This window comes from Hippocampus zosterae, chromosome 17 (genome assembly GCF_025434085.1).
Source record: "Hippocampus zosterae strain Florida chromosome 17, ASM2543408v3, whole genome shotgun sequence".
In the NCBI taxonomy this organism is placed as follows: Eukaryota; Metazoa; Chordata; class Actinopteri; order Syngnathiformes; family Syngnathidae; genus Hippocampus; species Hippocampus zosterae.
The window spans coordinates 9,122,060-9,148,864 of NC_067467.1; the positions used below are offsets into that span (position 1 = coordinate 9,122,060).

At 44.9% G+C, this 26,805-nt stretch overlaps 4 protein-coding genes and 1 long non-coding RNA gene across 9 annotated transcripts; 3 read left to right on the forward strand and 2 right to left on the reverse strand.

The window, feature by feature from the left end:
• Nucleotides 1–1,289: 1,289 nt before the first annotated feature.
• On the reverse strand, nucleotides 1,290–22,329 carry pctp (phosphatidylcholine transfer protein). Of its 4 annotated transcripts, none has more exons than XM_052049507.1 (7): nucleotides 22,182–22,329; nucleotides 20,896–20,976; nucleotides 6,111–6,228; nucleotides 5,053–5,132; nucleotides 4,801–4,972; nucleotides 4,199–4,266; nucleotides 1,290–3,988 (listed from the first exon to the last, which is right to left on the reverse strand). In XM_052049507.1, exons 1-7 carry the CDS (start codon nucleotides 22,290–22,292, stop codon nucleotides 3,914–3,916), a joined length of 705 nt encoding a protein of 234 aa, XP_051905467.1. In that variant the 5' UTR covers nucleotides 22,293–22,329; the 3' UTR covers nucleotides 1,290–3,913. The 4 variants fall into 4 exon arrangements, with proteins under 4 accessions (XP_051905467.1, XP_051905469.1, XP_051905468.1 ...); XM_052049509.1 differs by having other exon boundaries at nucleotides 20,896–20,999; nucleotides 22,182–22,291; XM_052049508.1 differs by lacking the exons at nucleotides 20,896–20,976; nucleotides 22,182–22,329 and adding an exon at nucleotides 7,743–7,915.
• On the reverse strand, nucleotides 6,239–7,646 carry LOC127590087 (uncharacterized). Its single transcript, XR_007959549.1, has 3 exons — nucleotides 7,388–7,646; nucleotides 6,491–7,167; nucleotides 6,239–6,410 (listed from the first exon to the last, which is right to left on the reverse strand). It is a non-coding gene; the product is annotated as an uncharacterized LOC127590087 (long non-coding RNA).
• tmem100a (transmembrane protein 100a) lies at nucleotides 8,759–11,766 on the forward strand. The gene is made up of 2 exons (XM_052049513.1): nucleotides 8,759–8,958; nucleotides 10,816–11,766. The coding sequence occupies exon 2, from the start codon at nucleotides 10,850–10,852 to the stop codon at nucleotides 11,282–11,284; it is 435 nt and encodes a 144-aa protein (XP_051905473.1). The 5' UTR covers nucleotides 8,759–8,958; nucleotides 10,816–10,849; the 3' UTR covers nucleotides 11,285–11,766.
• LOC127590085 (small integral membrane protein 36-like) lies at nucleotides 17,471–18,035 on the forward strand. The gene has a single exon (XM_052049514.1). It carries the CDS (start codon nucleotides 17,640–17,642, stop codon nucleotides 17,940–17,942), a length of 303 nt encoding a protein of 100 aa, XP_051905474.1. The 5' UTR covers nucleotides 17,471–17,639; the 3' UTR covers nucleotides 17,943–18,035.
• On the forward strand, nucleotides 22,094–26,518 carry mmd (monocyte to macrophage differentiation-associated). 2 transcript variants are annotated; one of them, XM_052049504.1, is made up of 7 exons: nucleotides 22,094–22,242; nucleotides 23,575–23,656; nucleotides 24,233–24,393; nucleotides 24,600–24,674; nucleotides 24,751–24,852; nucleotides 24,942–25,011; nucleotides 25,908–26,518. In XM_052049504.1, exons 1-7 carry the CDS (start codon nucleotides 22,217–22,219, stop codon nucleotides 26,109–26,111), a joined length of 720 nt encoding a protein of 239 aa, XP_051905464.1. In that variant the 5' UTR covers nucleotides 22,094–22,216; the 3' UTR covers nucleotides 26,112–26,518. The 2 variants fall into 2 exon arrangements, with proteins under 2 accessions (XP_051905464.1, XP_051905465.1); XM_052049505.1 differs by lacking the exon at nucleotides 22,094–22,242 and adding an exon at nucleotides 22,322–22,452.
• Nucleotides 26,519–26,805: the final 287 nt, after the last annotated feature.

A 26,805-nucleotide genomic window follows, 5' to 3' on the forward strand; every position in this document is an offset into this window, starting at 1 on the left:
TCTTATTGTTTGTACAGTGTCCTTGGGTGGCATGAAAGGCGCTTTTAAATAAAATGCATTATTATTATTACTAGCTGGTTCGCCGCCCTCCGGGCGGCTCATCAGCTAGTTCCTGCGGAAGGCTGGTAAGGTGGGCCTTCGGCCCACAAAAGTGTTGTTGCTTGGTTCAACTTTTTGTTCATCTTCATTGCTTATCGCGAAAATAAAGAGATGTTTAGCTCTACTAAATAACTAACAATTTCATTGCAATGCTTGTGGGTAGACAACATTTTTTCGCTAAGATGCCCGCGCGATCGTAGTGAGCCACTGCCTGAGCGGCGCAGTGGCGGCGCGCAGCGGCGCGGTGAAGTAGGTACGTTTTGAAAAGGGACAGACGGAAGGACAGACCGCGTGCGGGACGACGCGCAATATATATATATATAAAGATTAAAGATTTGGGGCGCATCTCATGCGGCATCCATCCAGTCATCCTATTCTGACACGCTAGCCAGAATCTCTTTGATCCCCAAGATCTGCTATTTACGGGTGCTACCGGTGACCCGGCCCCCCGCCCCCTCCTCTCCACACACACACACACTTTAGCTCCCTCTCCCCCATGTCACTATCAGGCCAATGATGTGTACTCAACTAAACGAACCCAATAAAAGCAATCATGTGCACTTCCAAACAACTCAAAGTCTGTTGAGCTCTCACTGTGCTGAAAATTTGCACAACACGTCTTTGCCGCCACCTCGGGGTCCCCCCCCTGGCCCCTCAACTGCCACAAATGCTGCCCCCCAGATTGCTTTCAGCGGGCCTGCGGAGATGGCGCGGCAGGGGGCAAGGTGGAAAAGCTAAGGAAGGCTTGCTGGGGTGTGAACTGTAACGCTGACCCTGCCCCCCTCCCCTCCCAGCCGCAAAACCCGCCACCCCTTTGATCACCGGTCCTCGGTGACAGTGTGCCATTCCACACCAAATTGCCATGTCGCCACACACACACACACACGTTGGAAAAAAACTAAAGTGTCCTCCATTTTATCACAAGGGAACATGCCACCCACCATAGGTGAAAATCTGCAATGTAGCAAAAGACCGTATACCAAACATTGCAAAATTTTAACCCCTCCTCCATGCATTGAAACTCATTGAAACACGCTGAAACTGATTCAAGGACTCATTTAAAAAAATATTCCTTCTCGCCCGTTCTTACACTCTCTCTTCTCGTCAACTGGGAGGTGGTCATATAACATCACTCTGAGGAAATGAAAAGACTCACTTGCAAAGTTAACCAAATAAGAGGTCCAGCGTGCTTGTTTCAAGTTATTTTTGTCATTTCAAGTTTACTTTGAAGCTAATCCATAAAGAGAGAACTAAACATTGTACACGCAGAAGGCAGAAAATCATTCAAATTGCTTTGTCAGCAACATTTTACGAAATGAATATAATCTCTACAGAGTATCAACAGTGCTTCTCCACTTGAAAACGTTCAGCTCACTGAGGGCAGCCCAATTTGCACATTGCCCCCATGTTCCCACAATCGCACATTTCCCAAGAAAATAAATCCCAAGCCGACAAATGCGGCGGCAGGTAAAGCACTTAAAGGGCTCGGATGTCACGCGACCCCTCCTAATAATCCGGGTCGTATATTTCTCCGGGAGGATGTCATCGCATTCTCGCTTGGAAAGATAACAACCCTGAGGGCAGCACAAGCGACCAACCCGGGAGCAAGATTGAGGCTTGTTCATTTTCTGAAATTGCAATTTGGGCCACATGGCCACCGGGGGCAGCATAACAGAGTCTCACTCAACTGCTGTACGCGACTCAGTAATCCGATGGGGGGGTGAAGACAATTTCCAAAATCAAACACGCAAGAGGAACATCTCAAAAAGGATTCCGATCGACTGATTTCATTTCTTACGAATTTAAAGACATGACTTTGAAAATATGATGTCACAATCCAGGAACATGTCGACGATCCTCCACGTGGGCAAAGGTGAAATTCTAAATCAAGTTTGCAGATTGCCTAACTTGGTCCAAAAAAAAAAGCATCATTACTGAGCATGAAGTGTTGATGGCGCCGCTGTGGGCCGAGGCAAGCAAGAAGAAGGAGACAAAAGGTGATGGACGATGACGAAGAAGCAGAAGCGCACGGCGGCTATCTGCTGCGGTCATCTGGTGCAGACATGAGCCAAAAGACAGCAAAGCGCTTGAAAAATAAGCTGGCCAGCAGAGACGTTATTTTGTTACGTCTGGCAGACAGAGAGGCACCTGGGAAATCTGAGCTTCTTAGGGACGAGTGCGGAGGGGTGGGGGGGATTGTGTGTGTGTGTGGGGGGGGGGGGCAGCCAGCCTTGTGTGTGGCTTTCTCTTTCGGGACTCGACAATTTGCAATTTCTGGAGAAATTGCGTGTGGACGCTGCGGAAATGATTGAAATGAATCGTTGGAATGGGAGGCGTTTGAATGTTTTGAAACACGTTAGATTGGAGGGGAAAGTAGGAATTTTTGGAATGTGACAGAAAAGCACCGAACCAGTGTCAGCTACCAAATAGGAGGCTGGCAGCAGTGGTCACCACAAAAAATTCTAATACAAATATGAATACTCAAATAAAAATATGTGACTCTCTCTTTGATGAGTTGTTGCAATCATTTTGATTCTGATTTCGCAACGTATGTCATCTCTGGGCCGCACAAAACTTGACCCTGTTGATCTTGTTTAAAGTTCGGCACACACAGTAGCCTCAGTAGCAACAGATAGGACCAAGGTGGGGCGCAACATTCCATTGCCCGCAGCTGGCCGACATCACATCCAGGCTGAAATGTCGAATGGGACACTTGGAATGGTTTGACTGCATCAAGAAATGTGGAAGGAGGAGGCGCAGGTGTCAAATATCTCTTGAATGGGGGATTGCGTAACAATCAGAATTGTGAGGAAAGTCGAAGTTTTGGGAATGTGAAAGAAAAAAATACTACCTAACGTGTCCTGAATTTTGGGACTATTTGGAAAGTTGAATGTTTTCTTAATTGGGATGAAGAAATATGGAAGGCGGAGTCTGTCTGAAGAGTGGGGAAGATAACGACAATAATAATAGAGAATATTGGTGTTCAACAAGAGACTGGTCTTCAGCATTGCCACAGTTAGCCGAGTGGATGACCAATCACAAGGCTGGCCAAGAAATACGTTTATTTTACAGTCGGCGGAAAATTCGCTCCGGACATATTTCTTTATGCCTATTGCGCCTGTTAAAAAAAAGCAACAAATCTGTTATTCCTCCCGGGCCGACTTGTCAGTACTCCTTCGCCCCCCCCACCCCGTGCCTGAATTAAGATTTGGCAAAGTCGTAAGATGTGGCCCTGACCTCTGACCTCCCCTCCAAATGGTACGGTAAAGAACCTGCGCACCAAAGTTTTGTTCTGTTCCGTTTCGCTTGGACAACATAAGCAATACAAGTCCACGCCTTGGGTGATACTGCCATCTAGTGGTAATGACCTCACACAGCATTGATGCAGAAATTCGTTTTTTTTTTATTTCTCTCAACCAAATGAAAAATGATCACTTCTAAAATACATTTTCACAATGAGCAAGAAATCCCGGAGTCCTTTTTACATCAAGTTGGCTTTTTGTATTGATTGGCTATTCAGCACAAATGTTTGCCCACGCTGGTTCATGCCGTTGTGAGAAAATTAACGGTCACACTAAACATACAGTTGAATTATAGTAAATATTTTTTTAAAAGAATGGTTTGCATTGCTGATGTAATTTTGACAGTAAACGCGTAGAAAACCACACAAGCGAACATGCCTTGAAATGATTAAAGCCTCCACAAAAGGCTCGGATTGCACTTAAAGTCGTGGAGTGTGTGTCTTTGTGTGTAATTAAAAGACAGCAAGTCAGCCGACATCCCCGTCACTCACTTTGCGGACTGTCAAGTGTCCTCATTTGTTCTGACAGTAGAGTGGATAGTTGGCGCACGCCTTCTTCATGTCAGTGAGGAAGGCGGGAACGCCGCTCTGGTGACCAGGAAAACAAAACCAAGACAACAAAAGTGAGACAGCAACATACTGAAACACATCCGAAAGTGGTCAGAGCAAATGAAGAAAAGCAACGGGGTGGTGCCCCCAAAGCGCATTCTTGAGTTTGTCAGGTGTCGAATGGGGGCTAACACGCTAACGTGTTGATGGAAGGTGAAAAGAAAGGATTGGTCGCGTGGCTTTCCTTACCTTGGCCGCCCAGTTGACCAGCCAGCTGGGAATCATCCCACCAGGATTGTCAAAGTAATTCATGAACACTGCAAAGTCCAAATACAACCATCAATCAGTTAACAAGTCAATCTTTCGCAACGTTTGATTCATGCTTGTGCAGCCGAGTAAATCAATTTGGCTTCTTGTTGACATTTCGCGGGGCGTTCAATCTGTTCCGTTCGCGTTCATTCCACATGCATTTCAGCTCTTCGGCGTGTAATTGCGTCATTGTGTTGCAGCTCCGAAAGAAAGAGAGCTGTCGTGTTGTTGTTGTTGTTGTTTTTTTTTTAAGCATACACTTTATTAATTCTCTTAACACTCAAATGCAGACACGTATCTGTCCGACTACCTGCAGATCTTCTTCCTTTTCCTTCGGCTCGAGAGACGTTCAAAGACCGCCTCCAAAAAACGAAAATTAACAATTACTTCAATGACGCTAAGAAAATCGAAAAGAACGCATCAAAACAGAAAATTAAGCGAGAAAGTCACACAATAAATTCTATGGCGGGGACACACACACACAACAAATGAATAAACAATAAACAATTCTGAGACAGTCCAGTCTCCTACAATCGGACTACCTCTGGTTCCAGCGTGGCCGTCGGCCTCCATGACGATGGTCTGCTTGTAGTCTTTGACCCTCAGCACTCCGTTCTTCTCCGGGTACGGCGTCTCGGGCGAGCTTCTGGCCAGGACCACCCAGATCTTCCTGCCGCCCACGTCCAGTAGGCGGCGCTCGCGGACGTACACGTACTGAAGCCGCCGCGTTAAGGAAGACGTCGGCAGCAGGACGCCGGCGGGCGTGTCGGCCAAGTCGAGCGCAAAAAGGATACGTCCCTGTTGGACAGCGGGAAGGGGTACGCGACCTCCCAGTAGATAGCCCGCCGCCCATCAATCTCCTTCTCCGTCAGCTCTGACAAGCCCAAACAAGGCCAGAGTCACCACAACAGTACACACACACACGCTTGAAAAACAATATATCGCTATAGGACCGATCGTGGGCACTCTACTACTCGGCTAACTCTTGGGGAAACTTTGCTAACTTCACGAACGATTCATCATCTTTAAATATGGTTTTGGAAGAATTAACCAAGAATTCATCAAATGATTGGGATTTATTCAGCGTTATGTTAGGGGAAAATTTTAGCCACCCATGAATTCATTCAGTGAGCCTTTTTTATGGTTTGGGGAAAATTAACCAATAATTAACAATTGAATTAAAAATATATATGATTGGTCGTGTTTTGGGGAAAATTAAAACTCACAATGATAAATTATTTTAATATTATGTATTAGCAAAATGAAATCAGTGTTATTTTGTAAAGTTGACATTTTATGGAAATGATCAATTGTTATATTGTGATATTCTTTTTCAGGAAAATGATCAAATGCATCATTTAATTTTGTTGATAGTACAATTGGGTCAAATTAATAATCAACTGCTACTTTTTAATGTGCTTTGGAGGAAATTAATGATGCCTAATTGTTATTTTGTCAATTTGAAATGTTATCGAATACCAACACAAGATTAACAAACAAATGGTCATTTTTTAATATTTTTGAGTTTTGTGGAAAATGAACACTTGGTTAGTTCTTTTTGAACATTTCTTCTTGGTGAAAATTAAGGGAATAGTTCTTGAAATGAACATGACGATGAATCGATTCTGATTGCTACGTCAATGTTTTCATTGCGGCACTTTGTAAGGGAGGCTGTGCGGGCCGTGTCGGTCTTGACGAGGCTACGTGAGCAAATTCACAGGCTGCATCTTACCTGCTGCCCTCTGCAGATGGGCGTGAAGACAAAAAGAATGGCAACAATTGAGTTTGCAACCACGCGACGTGCAAGTGCGTGCAGGTTGAAGCGAGGGCGAGAGACTTGGCGCGGCGTTACCTTTGACGTAGGGATCCCAATGCTTCCGGTAGGCCAGGTCCATGTAGACGTCGGCGCAAAGCTCCGCCTTGCAGCTGTCCAGCGAGCCAAACACTTTGTATTCGTAAAGACCAGTTTCCTGACAACACAAGTCCTTCATGTCATTTTTAAATCATTGTTTTTGATGGATCCTGATATTAGAATTAGAGTTGCACTGTACTTTGTGGTAAACTCCTTTTTTTTCCAGGGGGCAAAGAAAAAAAACTATATTCCAAAACCTTTTGCTGGGGTCTTTCGACGTGTGTGACTTTCAGTTGAGGACTATATAATAATAATAATAATAATACATTTTATTTATAAGCGCCTTTCAAAACACCCAAGGACACTTTACAATCGGGAACAAAAATCCCCTCTGTACTGCCACTAATCCCATAGTGCATGACAGGGATTAAAATCTGAGATTATTTTGTGACCCGGGTTGACGTCAGGGCCTAGCAAAGTGTGAACAAGAATGACGACTTTACCCGCGAGAGTGTGACATTTGCTTGTCCTTGTGACTTTCGGCAGCATTGAGAGAAATTTAGGGCAAAGCAGAGGTGTCAAATCAACTGTAATCTTATTTTATATTATTAATTATTTTATGTTTGAACATATTATTTCATGTTAAGATTACCTACATTGCATTCTGTTGTTTAATAATTGCTTAAACTTGTTTTTTATGTTGATAGATTCTGATTGGCTGTTGAAGTGAAGGGAAAGCAGGAAGTGATTTTAGTTGCCGAAGGAGTGTGTTCCCGAACGTGGTGCGCTGCTGACGTTTTTCCATCTCTCTTTTTGCCGTTCGTAAAGCAGAGCCATAGATTAAAAACAACGGACCCCTCAATTTACACAACCATCATCATTTGTCAAATCCCGCTGCCTACAACGCAGTACTGTATCGTGACAGGCAAAACAAAGAAATCCTCCACTAGATGGCAGATGGTCCTAGTTGACACGCGTGTGCTCCAGTGGCATTTCTATTTCGTCGTGCACAATGACATTTGTCTGTTTTTGTGTTGCGTATAATATCATCATTCCGCTAAAAAGAAATGAAATGTTCAGGTGTCACTCATAAACTGATTCCAGCAGATGGAAGTTATTAATTTGAATTCGTGGATGCAATCATTTTGAGTCCGTCAGTTTTGATCATTTCTGCAGGGGGGCAAATGTTCAATTCAAATGTGCACAAACCAGTGGAGCTCGCGTGCACCATTGTTGCCGCACATAAAGGCATCGTTCTGCTAAAAATAATTTACAACCCACAATGTTAAAGTGTCACTCATGACGATTTTAAGAGATGGGTTTCGCGAATTAAGAGCTGCAATCATTTTTGATTCAATCCGAGTTAGGTCGTGGATTTAGCCGGCGGCAAATCTTAAATTTTGACGATTACCATTGAGGTTTGGTGATACATAAAGGAGTCAGGTTCCACAGAGTTGGATGCTATTTCCCAAACTATTCCACCAGTAAAACACACGAAAACAATCAAATACCAATCAACCCGTGACTATTTCTGATTCGGAGACCTTGCGAGTTTTGCTGGTGTGGCTGTGTGGGAACACCCGGCAGTGCTGCGCCAAATGGCGTTTGCATTTCCTGCGAGGGATGTGCAACCTGCTCTAGAAGTCTGTAAATGTGGACGCCCATGGTCTCGGTGAAAAGCTGCCATCCTCCGTCCAGCTGTGGCTCGTCCAGCTCCTTCCAAGCGACAGCAAAGTCTTCGTCCGTGAATCGCAGCGACGACATGAAGACCACCAGCAAGTAGAGCTAATGATAGCACCAACTTCCGCATACGATCACCAAAATAAGGGCATTGAAAAAGCTTGTTCCCGACCAACTTTTTTTCCTACTCTCGGATTTTTTACACGTTGAATCAATATTTTGGCTTCGTATTAATTAAGCTGTGGCATAACTACCACTGACCTCCAATCACCCCACTGACCAGCCTCACATCAGACTAACCATATTTAAATAAGTGTTGAAATACACACAAATACCTTTTTTCACAAGAGTGAAATCTTAGGATACCTGTCGTGAGCATGCATCAAGACAATTATTTTCACACATGAGAAGATCATTAACATGGCCGAGAAGTCATTGATTATCACACTATCCACACATTTCTATTATGAGTTCTGTATATGTGTGCATTTGATTTCACGAAACACGGAGTGTGGATTGTACAATAAACAAAGACTTTTTGGCGTTGTGTATCTCAGGCAGCTTGAAGAATTTTTTTGAGAATTAGCGATGGAAAAGGTCCCCACACGTTGTACATAAGTGACAGTAACAGAAGGACCAAAATCATTTTTTTAAATGTGCACCTAAATGCATTTCAGAGCTTGTCCTTTTTCCACTTTGATTCATTTCACGTCAGTTGAATCGATGCTTGAAATTTTAGCAGCCTTTTTAAAACGCAAAGCCTGCCACAACCTCAAGTGCAACGTGTGAATACTTTCGACACCTCTGAAAAACTGATTTTACGTTTGGCCTACAAAATAAGAGTCTTATCTTAACTCGATCTTAACAAATAATGTGCTTTGTGTTTCCACCGCACATTATGCTCTTATTGTGTAATGCCGGAGTGGAAGTAGTAGACCATTAGCGTACTTGTTGCACTTGACACATAAGCCGTCTTGTCAATGGAAGCGCGTCCGTGACGTCAGTGAGAGACCCGCGAGCGGCCAGCGTGCTCATGAATGAGACGCGGAGCGACAACGTGCAATTTGCGCACTACTAACTCCTCAAACAAACCTCGTCACTCACCACCCTGACTGGAAGACAACAGAGGAAAGATTCCACGCCACACATGTTGCAGTTCTACTTTCAGGTGAGACACGTCCAGCCGTGCTTTTAACCCGAAGCGGCCGCTCCAACGTGGACTTACAAGTACTACTTTCCGGACACTCGCGCTGGAGATGGAAGTTGGGACTCCAAACACGTAAAAAAAAAAAAGCCCAAGGATGAATTTGTTTTTGTACACACTGACGCGTTCAACCAAGGTGGGAAAAGTTTGTCTGCAGTATTAATGGAGAATAGAATAAAACTGGAGAGAATTTTGTTATCATGGTCACGGGAACAATGCACATCAGGTAAACATCTCACAATTTTTAGCATTAACGTAGAAAATGTAGTTTTTTGGAGATTTTTTTCCAGGATTTTTTTTCCAATTGTTTTCATTGTATTTGGAATATACGCATATTTTAGTTGTTTACATTAGGCAATTCAATAAAATATTTTAAAATTTTGCTGCGGGGAAAATTTTGCGTTTTGGCATTTTTCAATAACTAAATGAGAGCTTTCAGAAATAATTGTCACATGTATCGTCCCCCTAACTTCAAGCTGGTCAAAACAACTCAGCAAATTGCAAAACAACTTGCTTACTTTGTTGTTGCTATAAATGTCAATTGGTTTTAAGTTGCTCCAATGTAAAATGACTGTCTGCTGTTTACATTTTTTTTTACAGCATACTCGCAGGCTCGATAACAGGCAGCCACTGTCGTCCACCAAGTAATTTTTAAAGGAGTAATCAATTATCCGATTACTTTTTCAAGGTAACTCTGGCGAGCGTGAGCCTCACAAGTCATCACTAATCCTGGAACTAATCAGAGCGGAAATACGCGCAGCTCGGGGAGAAACGCCGCGAAATAAATTGCAGAATTAATCACGGCCAGCTGCAGCATTTCCCCCAGTCACATGTTGCAATATTTCAACAAGAGAAAAACAAAACATCCGCGGGCGGCCGAGCTGAACTTTGGCGTGCCGGCCTCTCGCTCGCAGTCGAGGCCGTAATGTCATCTCCGGCGCTCTCGGGGGAATGTCTCAGCTCGTGCTGGCCTCGCGGCTCCTGCGTCATTTGGCCTGAGTCAGGAGGGGCGCGGAATGCGGCTGGCGGGGGTGTTGTGGGTTCTACGCCGTCGAGCCGCCTGGCAGCGAATCGTGACAACAAACATCTGCAAGCGGCCCCGCTCCCTGTTGCCGTTACGCTTCCCCGAACGTTTCCAGACCCCAGTTCGCCAACATTCGCAGGCCGTACCGAGTTGTGTTAGCTCTGAAGCTGCTTGACCACAGCAGAAAAACAAAAATCATCGCCTCTTCTAGTTCGAGTCAGAACTCGTGGCTTCAGGTCTTTATGGGCTCCTACGTAAGATGGTTCTCGATCGCAGTCCGAATGATTTCAAGCTAAGGCAGAAAAGCTTAGCCAAGGAGAAAAAAAGATGTCTTCTCTTGGTGGTCCAGTGGTTAGCACGTGGACCTCACAGTGGAGAGATACCGGGTTCAATTCCAGCTCCGGCCTCCCTATGGAGAGTTTGCATGTTCTCCCCGGGGCCTGCGTGGGTTTTCTCCGGGTACTCCAGTTTCCACCCACATTCCAAAAACATTCATGGCAGGCTGATTGAACACTCCAAATTGTCCCTGGGTGTGAGTGTGAGCGTGGATGGTTGTTTGTCTCTGTGTGCCCTGCGATTGGCTGGCAACCGGTTCAGGGTGTCCCCCGCCTACTGCCCGAAGACGGCTGGGATGGGCTCCAGCACCCACCCTTGTGAGGATAGAGCAGAACAGAAAATGGATGGATGTCTTCTCTTAGTTCTCGACAGCTTTCATGCCTCAAGATTGTAGAAACTTGTAGCGGCTAAATTGTCTCTATTGTGTTATAAATGAGTAATTACCAAAGTTGTTCCCACAGGCAGGCGGACCTGACTGAGGACTAAGCCCCGCCTATGAAGCGCCCGAGCTTGTCCGACTGCGCCATGCCAGAAGACGGCACTCGACCCGCCATGAAAACTCCAGCGAGCACGGAGAAAACCGGCATGGGGGAGGGGCCGGCCGCAGCCAGCACAGCGGTAAGCATCCCCCTGGTCAACGAGGTCCAGCTGGCGGCGGCGACGGGCGGCGCCGAGCTGTCGTGCTACCGGTGCACGGTGCCGTTTGGCCTGGTGGTTCTGATCGCCGGCGTGGTGGTGACGGCGGTGGCGTACAGCTTCAACTCGCACGGCTCCACCATCTCCTACTTGGGGCTGGTGCTGCTGGCGGCCGGACTGGCGCTGCTGGCGTCCAGCGTCGTCTGTTGGCGGCTGCAGTTGCAGCGGAAGAAGGAGCAGCGGCGAGAAAGTCAGACCGTGCTGGTAACCACTCAGAGGAGACTTTTCACGTGAGCGCCACCCAGCGGGAGGAAGGGGATCTGGAAGAAGCAGAGGCGGGGGACTTGGCTCATCTGACTTGACTTAAATCAGACTTCAGTCGCTCGTTTTGGGACTTGCTTGGCAAAAAACGATGCGAGACTCCAGTAGATCTGCTCACACCTGACGTTTGTGCTCACAAGGCCGAAATCGGTCAAATGACAGCTCGCATCTTGAAAAAGTTTCAAGTTGGCGCACTCTTTGAGGCGCCACTCAAAATGTGGCTCAAGATCCTGGTTTTAAAAAAACTAAAACGTTTGTACGTGCAGCGTGCTGGCCAGAGAACAAAACTCAAGCGAACGTGCGGGCAACAGCGAGGACCCGCTTGTCCAAGTCCAGGACGACTTGTTGACTCGGTATGAACTTTCGAGCTCTCCTAACTTGGAATTAAATTCTGATTTGTGTCTCTGAGTCATCTTTTCTTTGTATGCTCATTTGAATAAAGTAGAATACATGCAGTGGCGGAGCGAGTTTTTTTGGGGGGGCGCGGGGGCATAGGGTGGCCAAGACTATCTAAGGGGGTCTCCAAAATGAAATCTTGAAACCACGTTATCCACAATCAACATCCATTTTTACATTCAATAAAATTTGCGCACACACACATTGGCAACACCAGTTATAAATATACGGACTAAACATTTTTCAATAGCTACGAAATAATCGTAGCTATAGAATCCCGCTATACTCAATGATGTTTGACTTTCGAAATCAGCGCTCTTGAGTGAGATGCTAATTGATTGGAAGTATCCAATTGCGCGCATAGGAAAACCAAAGGCCAGATTGCCCCCCCCCCAACCCCGCATGAGCTGCTTGCAAATAGCAAGTAGCTCCAGCAAGTTTATTTATAGGCAGCCTTTGCGTTGCTATGCGTCCGCGTGATACTCGACACTACAACTCAACGCCGGCCTTGCGTCAATGGTGACACGACAACGCACTCGCAGACGCACGCACACCCCACGGGCATGCGTGACCATCATCCCCCATAATCCCCCTGTCTCATATACACCCAACATCAAAAAGTGTTCAAACAGGACAAATTCTACAAAATTCAAGAGCCCAAATCAAAATGTAACTAATTTTGAAGAAAACTTATTCGTGATTGCTTATGGGGTTTTTATACTGTACAGTCCACACAAGTTTGACTATGAGTGTCATACCACCTTTTGCCACAACATACCCAGCCGGCAGCACTGAGCAGAGAAGAAGAAGAGGACGAAAAGCATTAAGATTGCAAAATGGTCCATATGTTTCAATATTTTGGTCTGGAATTATCTTTCTTTTTGCGTGAGTTTTACAGAATTTCAATAAACCGGGTTCGTCGTCGTCCAATCAGATTACTTGGCTGTCACCTGCTATGCTGCTGACAGCCACTAGGACTTGTGATGGCACCGACGCCATCTGAGGACGACAGCGGGCGAGTCCAATGACTGCCCCTGACGTCACTCCCGACGCATTGACGGCGGAGGCGACAGTGGCTCTGCAGGATGTTTGAAGGAACCCGACCTCCTTGACGCCGACCGCAGCCTTGATAGGAGATGCCCACGCCCTCCTGGAAGGAAGTCACGTCAGCGGTCGGCCAGCGGGAACCTCAGACCAACTCTCACTCACACAGTGTGCGCCACTTCCTGTCCTGAACCGGTGAAACTCCACCAGGGAGTGCCGACAATCCAGTCCCATTCAGTGACAAATGACCAATACACAAAAATGATCTTTTTCCATTCTGTACTTCAAAAAAGTGCAAGTCATGCAGTCCCTACTTGTGTCGATGCAATTTGAATTTTTCCTCACGGGTCAAGGCCCCAGAGATCTTGAAGATTCCTGACGCAAGTGCTGACCAGAAGTATGAAAAGAAACCAAAGTTTTTTTGGGTGTGTGTTTGTTTTATGGACAAGCTTTTCTGCACTGTAAAAAGAGTGTCCTCCCTCCTCCACCCTGCAGCTGGGACTCTTTGATGCTTAGCCAAGAGCTGCGAGTGTTGGCATTGGCCGACTCCCTGAGGTGGTCCCGGCCCACTTCGGACTCATCATTCACACAAAGTTCTTCCGGAGCTCTCTTCAGTTCCTCTCCAACCTCACTTGATCACCTCTGAGCAACTACGAAATTCACCCAGGGGACTCATTGTCAAAAGCACTTCATTACTTTAGTATCATTGCACAGACACTGGGGTCTTTAGCAAAGGGCAACATCAAAGACACGATTGTCTTTTTGTTCCTTACCCATGGGGCATTACAGACAAAGTTGTCTCTTTGCTAAGATAATTTACTTTGGGACGGTCCGAGCGCACACACGCGGAATAGTTTTGCTTTTCATCTCAATGACAACAAAGACACGGTTGCCCATTTGGGACGTTACCAGACTGACCGTAAAGACACATCCTCGCTGGGATTTCAGACACAATTTTCTTATTTCTTAAGTGAGCTGAGCAACATCTAGAACATTCAAGCGACATCCAAGGCACTACTTTCAGTTTTTTCATCATGCGACAAAGACATGCTTGTTTGTTATTTTATCATCACGACAGCAAAAAATAAAAAATAAATAACGTTCACAAAATCAAAACCAAGATTTGCCATGTCATCATGACAATACCAAAGTCGCCTTTTAACTTACTGTCTTTCCCGCACTTAAAAGCCTTCCGTTAAAAGCTCACAGCGTGCCTTAAAATCTGATGCGCCCCCCCGTGTTACGGTAATATGTCAACCCTAAAATGGCTCCTTGCTCGAGACATGCTGACAACGCAGAGTTCGAACTTAAGGCGATCGGTTTTGCAGTTTAACACGGAAATAGAGCAGCGGCAAGAGAGTTTGACGTTAACGAGTCAACGTTATAACTTGCTGTTGGTTAAGTGAACTGTGTCACTGCTAAATAAGTTTTACTGACATCTGGTCGTTCTGGTGTTTCCTTGAGTGTAACTCCATCTAGTGGATGCATTTTAGATTGCGTCTTATAATGTGGTGCGTCCAATATATGAAAAAAAAGACAACATAGGCCATTCATTGAAGGTGTGCCTCATAATCCAGTGCGCCTTTTAGTGTGGAAAATACGGTAATTAAAACAACATCAAAGACAACAATCCTCCATTAAAGACAGCGATTCTGCAGACACAGTGGAGTGTTTTTGCCAGAATGACGCACATTTTCACAAATGCTCAGCATGATGAAAGGCAAAAAAACGCTCCGCAGCCTTTGTAGTCCCCGTCATGAAAAACAAAAAAGCCTGTGTCGCACTTCGTCTTTGATGTGGGAATTCAAACGCACGCGGGATCCCCTTTCGGGGTTTGGATGAGGGTTCAAAATTTCAGGATTATAATTTGAGATTTGGGGGGGTTAACCATGCATGAGATATTTTGGTTTAGATTAGGTTGCAGGGGTTGGGGGTAAAATAAGCATTCATTTTGAACACACCAATGGTCCCTTGGTGTGAGTGTGAGTGTGAATGGTTGCTTGTCTATGTGTGCCCTGCGATTGGCTGGAAACCAGTTCAGGGTGTCCACGGCCTACTGCCCGAAGACGGTTAGACTCTGACCCTCACCGTTACGGTCAGAGTCGTTGGGCTTGACAGTTTTAGGGTTAGCGTTAGAAAAATTCACTATTTTTGGAGGCAAAAAAAAATCTATCACATTTGAAAGTGACATCGCCAACTACAGTTATGTAGCACGCATAAGACATTTTCACACTTTTCTTTTTTGTCAAGAAATCCTGGGCAACATCATCAACTGCACTTTGAAAAATGATTTTAAAAAGTATTAATTATGTCCAAAAAGTTGGCCAAAGAAACACGACCTCACCCTGTGCACTAATAAAACAAGCTGTGAGGCGCGTGGGGGAGTTGCAAGGGCAGGGGGACGGTGGGGTGATGAGTGAGCGAAGGGCGCAAACAAACCGAGTGGACCTCCTCTGAGTCTTCTTACGACATCTGGCATTGCGTAACAAGTTCACTTTTCACCTCAAAACACATTTTCATTCACTTGAATCCACAGACACCCTTCCCCCCACCCGCGGCTCTCTTTGTGGGGGAGGCATGTGGGGGGTGTTCACGGTAGGGGGTGGTCGTTGACGAGCTGGGATCGGGATTCTTTGGCATCCGTCAGCTGCAAACATTCCTGCACGAGCGGTCGCACAATGGCCAGGCGACGCTTTGACAACTCCCCGCTGGTCGATGGTCCCCACCAATCAGGGAATGCCTTACTCAAAGACTCACATACACACACTACATCTCACGCTAGTGTCTATAGAAGCCAACAGTGCGTTCAATGTCATGCTCGCTGCCGCGTTAGCAGCAAAACAGGCCTTTGTGTCTTTGATGTCACTCTGATTAAGTGACAGACAAATGTGACTGACATCCCGTTGATTCAGGAGCAAACGGGGCGACTGTCTTTGATGTCCGCAGGATATATATATAAAATATATAATGAAGCGACAGAAACTCCACTCCTCTATGAATCCTTGCCTCCGTTGCGGCAAATGAGCGACACTTCTAACAAGTAGCGCTATCGCTAAAGGCGAGCGAGGGGTGACCAAGCGTGAGAAAATGGAAAAGCTAATTGCTCAAATGAAATGTGAGTCACGAAAGACTAGAATAAGTGCTTAGGGGGTACAATAGACTTTTCACACAAGTTTCACCACATGAGGGCGGAGAGCAAGAAGCTTAGAACACAAAATTCATAATTACAATGAGTAAGTGGCTAAACAGTTAGCAAATGGCCCATGCTTGAAAATCTTGAAAATTATCAGCCTGTACTGTGGTTACCCTGAGCAGTCCTAAATTGACCCCCCCAACCCCCTTAAGAGAGAAAGAGATGAAGATAAGCAAGAATGAGGACAGATGCTGAAACGCAAAGTTTGGGCCCCGCCAAGAAGGGGAAAAACCCGAGGACGGCTGGACACTTGATTCGGGACACCAAATTGTCATCACGCAATCGTGGCGATTTGGCGCACACCGGCGGCAAATGTCAGACCTCATGAAAGGTCTCAGGAAGATGGACGCCTACTTGGGTGGTGCTCCCCAAGATGAAAACGCCATCAGGATTTCCTTTCATGAACATCATTAGGGTTTTGTTTGTTTCCCAGATGTGGCTGGAAGGGCAGGAGGAGGAAGAGGAGGAAGGAGATGAGGAAAAAAAGGAAAATAGAAAGAGGAAAAAGAGGGGAAGTGGAGGAGGAAGAACAGGAAGAGGAGGGGGTCATCGTTCCCTGACTGCACTGCATCACAAAGTTGCTGTTACTAAATGCTGCCCCCTGCAGCCCACAGGCCGCAATTAGCCGCAAGTCAGTTTCAACAAGGCCTGGAAAATGTGCGGGAATGAACCATTTGCAGCTTACATGCCATGACGTGGCTTCCTGGAAGAAAAACTAACTCGTTGTTCCAAAGCCTTGTGAGCATTTATTTTCAATATCCTTGTTGTATTTTCATTATTGCTTTTTATCGATCTTAGACTTTGGTTTCACGTTATTGGCCTCGTGATATTTCGTTTGTGTGTTCTCGGTGTTCTCTTGTACCTTTCCTTTGTTTTTTGTTTTATGCATTATTTATCTCCTGGCTCCTCGTGACCAGCGATTTCAGTTTGCACTTTGTCATTACGCTTTTCTCTAATAAATATTTTTGTTATTGCACTTTGTCTGAGCCTGCATTTCTGGAATCCAAAACATGATTCGTTTAAGTTCAGAACCTGACACGAGTAGGTCAAAAGTGGAAGTAGTAGTAGAAAAAGTGTGCTACTAGTCACATCAAATTCATCTAGCACTTCAGTCGTATAAATAATAGCGACTACAGTTGTTCCTCACTAGTATCTTGTTGTGTCCTACTCGTACGCCAAAGTTGTTCCGCGAGTGTGCAGAAATGTCAACCAGTAAAACACAAACCGTGACTAGTCGTCATTCTACTCATGCACTGATTTAAAAGTGAGTACAGGTTGGAGTGTACTAGTACACGAACCTTAAGATAGTGATAAAGGACTGAAGGCTCAAACGGCTTTCCTTACTTGCTAGCAGGCTAACCTGAGATCTTTTCCAACACCCTGACCCGGTATTTCGCCAGATGGCGACGGCCACCAATCCCCGCTCACAATCGAGATTAAGATTACACCGCGCATGCACACGCAGGCAGGCCAGGGGATGATATAAGCGAGAATCTGTCACGGAGTTGCGGCTTAACTTGTTAAAGCAAGCCAACGATCAGGGCTCGGGAGGAGTGGCGTCCATCAAAGTCTTGATGTCGCTAAAATAAGGTAGGGCAGAAGATAAGAGGCGGCCGGACGGCTCCGGCGGCATGATGGCAGCCCCCGCCACCATCTTCCGTGGTTGAGCTTCCCAGCAGGCGCGCGGCGGATGTCATGGGCTTTCTGGAAAACTACCAGGAGATCGACCCCGTCACTCTCAACTTGTGCATCCTGATCGCCAGCTACGTCATCCTGCTCCTCGTCTTCCTCATCTCCTGCATCATGTACGACTGCCGTGGCAAGGACCCCACCAAGGAGTACGCGCCTGACCCGCAGCCCACCCAGTCGCCCATCCGCCTGGTGGTCATGCAGAGCTCCCCGGCGCCGGTGGCGCGTTGGGACACCGCCAACATGATCGCCACCTACCATGAGCCCTCGCAGGCAGACTTCCGGGAGAAGAAGAGCACCATGGTTTGAGCCGCCACGGTGCCCCCCTGGCTCGGACTCCTCCACATGACTTTCCTTTCATCGCTTGCCCCGTTTTTGCTTTATGTTGGAACTCATCGAGGTCGAGCGACATGTGTTGGCCTTGTTAAGCGTGCGTGCACGTGAAATCCCGCTCAAGGATCCTCGAGCCAAAGCCAGCAGTCTGCTCCCATGTCAGATGTCACAACTGATAAGGCGCACGCTTGTTTTGATGCACTCTTTCAGCCTCGGGATTACGGTGAGTGAAAACATTCGGAGAAATGTTGCCCAGGTGGGCAATAAAAGCCGCTGAAGAGAGACTTGCTTTAATCAGGAAGGATGTCGCCTTTTCCTTGAGCTGTGTGCTGTTCAGGTCTTTCACCCCTGACGAAGGGCAATACACCCTTGGATCTTGAAATATCATGAACCAATCCGTTTTTGGACTTTGGAAATGTCATAAGTCACTTCAGGGTCACAGATTCACCAGGTGGAACTAAATGTAGGAGTTTGCACTGATTGGGCATCCGTTTGACTCCATTACATTATTGGGCCGAATATAAGACGGCCCTGATTATAAGACGACCCCCTTTTTTTCAAGACTCAAGTTAGAAAAAAGACTTTTTGAACACCAAATAAATTTTTATACAGAAAGTAATTACAGTACATCTGAAACAAATGATTCTAGCAATCTATTTGATAGAAAAAGCATGTTATTTTGCCTAATTCAAATCTTAATATCTGAACATTTAAACATGGAAACTAAAGTGCAATCACATTCGTAAATGAATGGCTTCTGGTTTTTGAAATGTAAATTACATCATAACTTCTCCTCAGCTGCCGGTTAATATGGCGCCATCTAGCGTTGTGATGGGTATGTCTAGACCCCGAATATAAGACGACCCCCACTTTTTCAATCTTACTTCAATGCAAAAAACACCGTCTTATATTCGAGCCAATACGGTATTTTGATCTCAGAGGGTCATAAATCAATCCATTTTGAAAATGCATTGTTCTTTTTGCTTTTATACTGTCCAGCTGTTTACTCTGGTCTCGAAACCTCATAAATCAATCTGCTACGGGTTTGGAAGTCACTCAAGGGTCACCAATTGATTTATTGCATCAGAGGAAATCTACCATTTGGCGTTTTAACAACAGGCAACTTAGACTGTCCACTAATGCCCTGTTTTATGGTTTATAGGTGTCATTTTAGTTTGATTACATAATTCAAATTCAGATTGGTTGGGGGAGTCTCAATGGTCATAAATGCATTGTTTCCGTTGTTTGTTTTACATCAGTGTTATACTCTGTTCTGAGGTTTTATGAAGGTTTTACTACTTTATTTGGAATTTCATGCGTGGGAGGTAGGTGGATGGATGGAGACTTCATTCATTCAGTGAGGGAAATTGAATGGTGGTTGTGACTCAAAGGTTATAAACCTTGCATTTTAATGCTGTTCTGTGGTTTTAAGACATCTGGGTAGAATGTTATATTATGTATGATAGTTATTAATTGTTCCACCACTATTGTCTTTGATTGTTTTGCTCCTATTTTGAGAACTGGGTGTGGAAGGTGTCATAAATCACTCCGCTTTTTACATAAGTGTCCATTCTCTGAGCATGTCATTGTTGTCTTTAGCTGTGTTTTATCCAAATCCAGATTGACTTCCTGATTGGCTGCTGTTCACAGATTAGCTTCCAACATTTGGTTAAGTCTGGTCGTAGCCCTTACGTAATTCCGAGAGTGCTTCTTCAAGTTGGGAGCGCTCCAAAAACAAGAGCTGACACTCTTGTCTTGTTGCTGTAGTCAATCGATTTTCCATTCGATCAATAAAAACACCACAAACACCAAAAAGGGAGACAGTCCGATAATGTAATTATCATCACTCAGAGAAAATGAAAAGATCTGTTCCTTGCACAGATCTTCAAATAACATTTGTCACTCCCAGTTGAAGTTCACTGTACAACATCCATAAAAGAGAAAAAAATACATCTCTAAACACCCAAATGATCAAAAACCATATGCACTACCAAAAGTCCATAAGCTGAATGCTAACATGCAATGTGAACTGCCTTAGATTGGCCAACTGAAATTAGCATCAAAATGACATTAATTCTAAACCTTCAAATAACTGCAAGAACACAATCATCAATAGCATTACTTTTCAAATGCAGATGGTTCTTCTTCTTTCAATTAATTACGCTGCATCTCTTCCATTAGCGCTCAGTGCTGCCTGACCTGTGTCACTGCACTGAAGGCAACTCCACTGTAGCTTCTGACTTGCTTGAATCTCCATCCATTACTTGAACCTCTTCGAACCCTGTACTTCTGCGCTGTAAGGCGGACGTGCTAACCAGACGACCACCGTAACGTCTTGCATGTATACTTTCAAAAAGAATGCTTAAAAATTTGTGAATCAGAATATAGTGGAGGAACACCAGTTATACTTTATTGTAGTTCATTGGATTGACTTTACAATGTATAACAGTTAAGGATGTGATAGCGCGACTTCAAACGTGTCCCGCATGCCCGGTAAGGCTTTTAATGCGTCATTTTAGGATATACTTATTTGTCGGATGAGAAGGATCAATTGGCAAGCAAGAGATTTTCAGTGGCCAAAAGCAGAGGATTGCGCTTTCATAAACACTTATATTTCACTCAGCAGCCACGCTTACGTAATAACCATTTGGGTGCCATCTGGAGAATATCACTTTCAAGAACCAACTGCCATTCAAAATAACACAAATTTAAATAAAAAAAAATTAAAATTCCAATACGTTACAGTCCGAGATGCAATAACTGTGTAACAGTGCGTCAACAGGAAAATATTGGTCCTTACATGTACATACACAGCTGCTCAAGGGTGTGCAGTGACCTTTGAATGTGACAGAGGATCACAACATCCCACGTCATTGTACTCACCTGATGTATTTGGTAGGGAGCAGTGGAAAGTAAAAGTGTGTTTTACCTGATTTGGTATGCTAAACAGCTTTTGTTGATGGGGATTTGTGGAGAGATTGCTGCTGCTGATGATATTGCTGGAGCTGGGCTGATTTGGCCCGAGTGCAGAAGCTACAAAAGAAAATGGGAGAATAGTTGGTTAGGCAAGTATGATATGATTACAACAAGTACGCACCGGAAATGACTGACTGCGAATAACCTGTTGTACCACTGACAGTTTGGAAACGCCATGTTGAGACAGACACTGATGCAGAATGAAATAATGACGAACTATAATCTGATGCCTATGGCACAATTGGACTTTTGGATATATCAGTAAACCCTATCCAATAACGAGACAGGTTTTGCATGGGTTTTCTGCAGTAATCGCAAATATATCTTTGGCTTTCTGTATACTGTGGGACGACTTAATTAAACAGTACAAACGGAGAGAGTAGCGACGACCTTGCTGAGAACAGGTGCAGCAGCTTATCTTGAAAAGAACAGTGGGTTAAGTTGTTTCTGACATAATCTGCAAGCGTCTCATGACCAAGGGTAGCAAAATAATGAGCTATATATATATATATATATATATATATTTTTTAAATTGTGTTGTTGATTTTTAAAGGTATGAAAATGGCTTTCACACGCACACACTTAAAAAAGGGCCAAAGGATCAACGTGAGCCTCAGTGGCAAAAGGACCTCTCCCAGGGCACTGATAGCGACAATCCACACCCCACCACCACCACCACCCCCACTGCACGTGCCTGCAGATTCGAAACCGTTTGAAATTGTAATTGAAAAGCATTTTTCTTAATTCAATTTTGAATATGTTTTGGCAATGTAAATTTCAATGTAAAACTTGTCTGTCCGTCCGTCTGTCGACCATGCGGCATTTGCATTGTTTCATGCCTGAGAAATCGGTCAAAATCTCGGTTTAATCGTTTATTGGCTCAGCCTATTGTCATTCACGGAACCTGGTTCGCTTGCGCAGGCGTATTGCAGCAAAAGGAGGGCGGGCGTGGTCCATTCGAGCAGCCTGGCCGGCCTCCTTCCCTTTCTTGCCGGCTTCAGTTTTTCCCCCCCGATCTAACTGGTCGCCTCTCATGGATCTTTCTAAATCAAAGCCTTAGACCACCGGTGAACACTTGACCCAGAATGTTATGCAGGAAAATATTTTAATGCTGCCTTTGAGCTATTGCGAGAGTTATAGGCTAGGTCGCTTGTAATAGGCGAGCTAATGCTAATTCAGTGTTGTGAACGGGACAGCATGACCATTGTTTCATACCTTATTAAAAAATAAATTAATCACCTTTTTTATGCTGTTAAGGGCCATAGAACACTGACATGAAGAAGGTGACCAGCTTCCACAGGTGAGTGAACGATAACTGAACGTCGAGCAGCTTGTCTCGTCTGCCTTCATTCTAATCAAGCCAACGCCAATCGCTTATGACGTCATTATACGTCGACTGAAGGGTTACGAGAAGGCAACCGGAAGTGACTGGAAACAATTCGAGTAGCGAAAAACGTTGAACTGAATTGAGGAGTTTCGTTTACATTAAAGTTGTGCTCTGCACCTAAAGGTAAAAATAAATCTTTTTAGTAGGGCCGTCTTAATTGTGGGGTTTAGTATCCAATGCTCATTTCTAAATGCTAGCATTAAGTTAGATGACTGAAGTCGTTTTGCTTTAACAGTTTATTTGAATGCACAATGTGAAATATTTTATGTCAGTTCGACTGGAATATCACGTTGGTCTTTTAAAGGATTCATGCCACCAAACAAGTTTGACTTCACTTCAAACATGGTAGACAATAGACATCTCATGATTGTAAATTTCCCCAGTTGTAAATTTCCCCAGTGTGGGCCGAATAAAGGATATCTTATGAATAGACCCACAGAAAAATCTCAAATCTCAAAAAGCCCTGCTTAGAGAGACACGCAAAAAGTCTGCTATTTTGGTTGAAAGCCATTTACCTTTGCTTGAGTTCTTTCTAATTCTTCTAAAATTATGCACCCAACCTAGTTTGATAAAGCAACAAGAAATTTGGGAGACATGTCTGTCATGAGTAGACCCACAAATAAGTTTCAAGAAGTCAAGCCCGAAATGACAATGAAAGACAGTTTTATTTGAAGTTAAAATGTTTTTTTGCCTGGGTTATTGGGTCCAAAATACATTTAACGTTGCCTTGTGAAAGTCCACACACGCGCGCGCACACACACACAAATAAGGTCGTGCATTGTACAGACACGTCATTGAGATGATATGTGTCAAGGTTCATGGCCGCCTCTCTACTTTATTTTGGGGGTGGTTAAATCAAGTATAAAAACACTGTTTGGTACACCTGACTTTCCCGAATTACATGTATGCTGTGCAGAATATGTACAATGTCTTATAAACAGGTTATTTATATGCACTATTTATTGATGTTCATAGATTATATTAAGTGCGCCCGTACTTTGACTTACGAGTTTCATTTGTTCTGTGACCACACATGACTGGAATCAATCGTATCTCAAATCATCTTTCCCCATTGAAATGAATGGAAATGCAATTAATCTATTCCCGCATCCTCACAATTTTTCTAATGTATATTAGAACCAGCACTGTACAGTATTGTGCTTCGTACAAACACCCAGTGATGACACAACTTAAAATGTAAATAATGAAAGCATTTTTCCATCGTGTGTGTGTGTATGTATTTAGATTCATGAACAGACGGCCTTCCGCTAACTGTCGCTACCAGCCCACCTGCTATGAGCATGCCGCTAACTGCTACACACACGCAGTGAGTCGCCGTCTCTCCGCCGACATTCGACGCCAATGCCTCGTTTATTTCTTGGCCAGCCAGCATCATAACGCCCACCCACAAAAAAAGCTACAAAAAAACATGTTGTAGTAAAAATAAAAATACAAAACATTTTTATTTGTAAATGTTTTATTTGCATTTTTCATTTTTTTTCTCTTGTTGTGAAATTTAGCAAAAGGTGTCGAATCTCGACAGCCTCTATCATCCTTTTCTTCTGTATGCAACACTTTTTTGATAATGGAATAATTCATCAAGATCCTTTTTTTTCTTTTTAAACAACATTTTTTAGGAATAATAGGTCCCTAACCCTTAAATGATGAACATTCATTAAAAATAAAGTATATTAATAATGATGAAAAAATACAATTTGTTAAAAAGAAATAATACAACTTTACACCTAAGCCTGACTTTAAAACCGTATTTTTACCAAACACTGATTCTACTTCGAAACCCTACTTGAAAACCCTCAACCTGGTTTTAAACCACACTAGCCGGCTTAAATATATTTTTTTCAGCTGATGTAAAGTTTTGAGTAGATTTATCTTGCGTGCACAGTTTCTGATTGCGCCAGCGCTGGCGGGCACGGCGCTGCTGCATCGGCTGTCGGCCGACGACTGGCACCGCCTGACAGCGTGGGTCTACGGCCTGGGCCTCAGCGCCCTATTCCTCATCTCCACCGTATTCCACGTGGTCACCTGGAAGAGGAGTCACATGAGGTGAGGCAGGGCTGGGGCAGGTCCGCGTCAGGTTGCATGAAAGGGTTCAACTGCTGTCTACCAATGAGGTCATCCCTTTTTCATGACCGTTCTGGTTTACAAAGGAGTTCTGGAGATCTCGAGAAAAATCTTTGGTCTCTGACCTGCTGAAGTGGGGGTTTGTCAGCATGGTTGGGGTTTCAAGATGGGCTTTGTGTGTTTTTCAGGGAGGTGGAGCACTGCTTCCACATGTGCGACCGGGTCGTCATCTATGTCTTTATCGCTGCCTCCTACGCACCCTGGTTGGTGCCCACACGCACACGCACACACAATAACACACAGAGTTGTAGCCCCTCACTTTGCCTCACCCTCTGTCAGGTTGAACCTACGCGAGTTGGGCCCGGTGGCGTGCCACATGCGCTGGCTGGTTTGGCTAATGGCGGCCGGCGGGATCTTCTACGTCTTCAACTACCACGAAAAGTGCGGCGACCGAAGGCCCCGTCGCCAAAAGGCGTTGGACCACCGCTCCCACCTGACTCTGTCCCCTTTTTGCTGTGCTTTGCCGGCAGGTACAAGCTGCTGGAGCTGGCTTCATACCTGACCATGGGCTTCCTCCCTGCCGCCGTCATCGCCTCCATGGTCAGTACGGCTTCAAACTTGGCCTTGGCCTCCGTTGCACGTTAAGTTTGTTGGCCTAATCGGGCATTCGAATCAAAGCAAGGTTGAGGCTTTAAAATTAGGGTTTTAAGGCAAGGTGAGGATTTCACATTGGCGTTTGTAGTCCGGTTTTGGCTTTCATATTAGGGTTCGCAGCCTGTGCTAGACTTTAAAATTTGTGTTCCAAGCAGGGCTAAACGTTTGAAATTCGGGTTTTAAGACAAGTTTAGAGATTCAAATGATGGTTTTGAGTCTGTGTTAGACCTTTCAGCCTGGATTAGCTTTTCAAATCCCATTCTTAAGACTGCTTTAGATAGGGTTTCAAATTTGGGCTTCCAACCTGGGACAGGCTTTGAAGCAAGTGTTTTGGTTAGCATCTGAAAATTTGGGTTCAATGCAAGCTTTAGGGCTTTAAGAGGTCAGGGTTTTTAAACAAAGGGTGGGGGGGGGGGTCTTCCAACATAGGATAGGGTTTCAAGCAAGTGTTAGGGCTTCAAGTTAGGGTTGCAAAGTGTAGTTTCAAGCCAGGGGAATCATTTTTGGGGTTTCTTTCAAACTGACTGGGTTTGAAGGCAGGGCTTGGTTTTGAAAGTTATTCACCAAGCTGTTGCTGCCCCCTTGTGGCAGCTGTCATAATCACATTTCGCACCGGTTACATCACAGCTAATAGTCCGGTGTCTCCTTATATAAGCGATTATCTTCTTAAATGATCATATTTTGCCATGCGGTTGGATGTACTGGATGTACTAATACACAAGGGTCGATGCCAAACTTGGCTTTTCATCACAAACCTATTGATGAAGGACTGGCAGCCCTCAAAGTAGGAGATTTGCAGCAATCTTACCGATGATGATGTTCTCGCTTTGTTTTTGTGTCAGAACTCGACGGAGGGGCTGGAGGAGCTGGCGTGCGGTGGCGTTCTCTACTGCGTGGGCGTGGTCTTCTTTAAGAGCGACGGCGTCATTCCCTTTGCGCACGCCATCTGGCACGTGCTGGTGGCACTGGCGGCGGGCGTTCACTATTACGCCATCTGGAGGTACCTCTACCGATCGCCGCCCGACCGCAACGCGTGCGGCTCCTGAGGACCCTGCCGTGCTCCTGCCTCCCAACAAACAAAACAATCGTTTACCACATTCCGACAAACACCAAATGGCACTTCGACGCCGATTTTTACAAATACTCACAGTCATTCCAGATGCCCGGTGACCAATCGCATGGCGAAGGAAAAAAAAACCACATTGATGGATGACCAGTCCCATTGTGCTGTGAGCAGGTTGCGCTAACTGAGCAAAGGAAAGAAAGAAAAGGTTTCCCAGCTCTTTGTTTGTCTGGATATTTCAAAATGGCCACTCCACAGGCCTGGCGAGCAATCGCAAGCTGAGAAAAATGTGCATTGATGGACACTCTAACCGTGGGCGGTTAAAAAAATAATATTCTGAGCCGTGTTGATGTTTTCCAAATGGCCATTTCAGGGGCCAGCGACCAGTCACAGAGTGAGATAACCATTTTGATTTGTTAGCATGTTGTGCTAACTTGTTGCCTGCGGGTAGAAAAACAAACAAAAAAAAGAAGGCTGAGGGATCTTTTATGTTGTGAAAGTGTGGCGCCCACTGTTGGCGTTTTTTCTGCATTTCAAGAGATTTTCAATTTCTCCCCATTTGAGCATTTGGTCCATATTCTCTGAGTGCGCTCCATTGGCCGCACAGAAATTCAGTTGTGAACAATACTAGTAGTGTGCCAAGTTGTCTTCTGATTGAATGCAAAATCTGTCCCAGT

What these genes read in the sequence shown, in the direction of transcription:
- tmem100a (XM_052049513.1), top strand. Translation starts at nt 10,850, where the DNA reads ATGAAGCGCCCGAGCTTGTCCGACTGCGCCATGCCAGAAGACGGCACT.
- LOC127590085 (XM_052049514.1), top strand. Translation starts at nt 17,640, where the DNA reads ATGGGCTTTCTGGAAAACTACCAGGAGATCGACCCCGTCACTCTCAAC.
- mmd (XM_052049504.1), top strand. Translation starts at nt 22,217, where the DNA reads ATGAAGAAGGTGACCAGCTTCCACAG. An exon ending in AAGGTGACCAGCTTCCACAG is followed by an intron (nt 22,243 to 23,574) that starts GTGAGTGAACGA and finishes GTATGTATTTAG; the next exon opens with ATTCATGAACAGACGGCCTT. An exon ending in GTCTTCAACTACCACGAAAA is followed by an intron (nt 24,853 to 24,941) that starts GTGCGGCGACCG and finishes CTTTGCCGGCAG; the next exon opens with GTACAAGCTGCTGGAGCTGG.
- pctp (XM_052049507.1), bottom strand. Translation starts at nt 22,292, where the DNA reads ATGAAGGCAGACGAGACAAGCTGCTCGACGTTCAGTTATCGTTCACTC. An exon ending in CCCTTAACAGCATAAAAAAG is followed by an intron (nt 20,977 to 22,181) that starts GTGATTAATTTA and finishes GGGCCAAATCAG; the next exon opens with CCCAGCTCCAGCAATATCAT. An exon ending in CGGCCACGCTGGAACCAGAG is followed by an intron (nt 4,267 to 4,800) that starts GTAGTCCGATTG and finishes TGGACTTTGCAG; the next exon opens with TGTTCATGAATTACTTTGAC.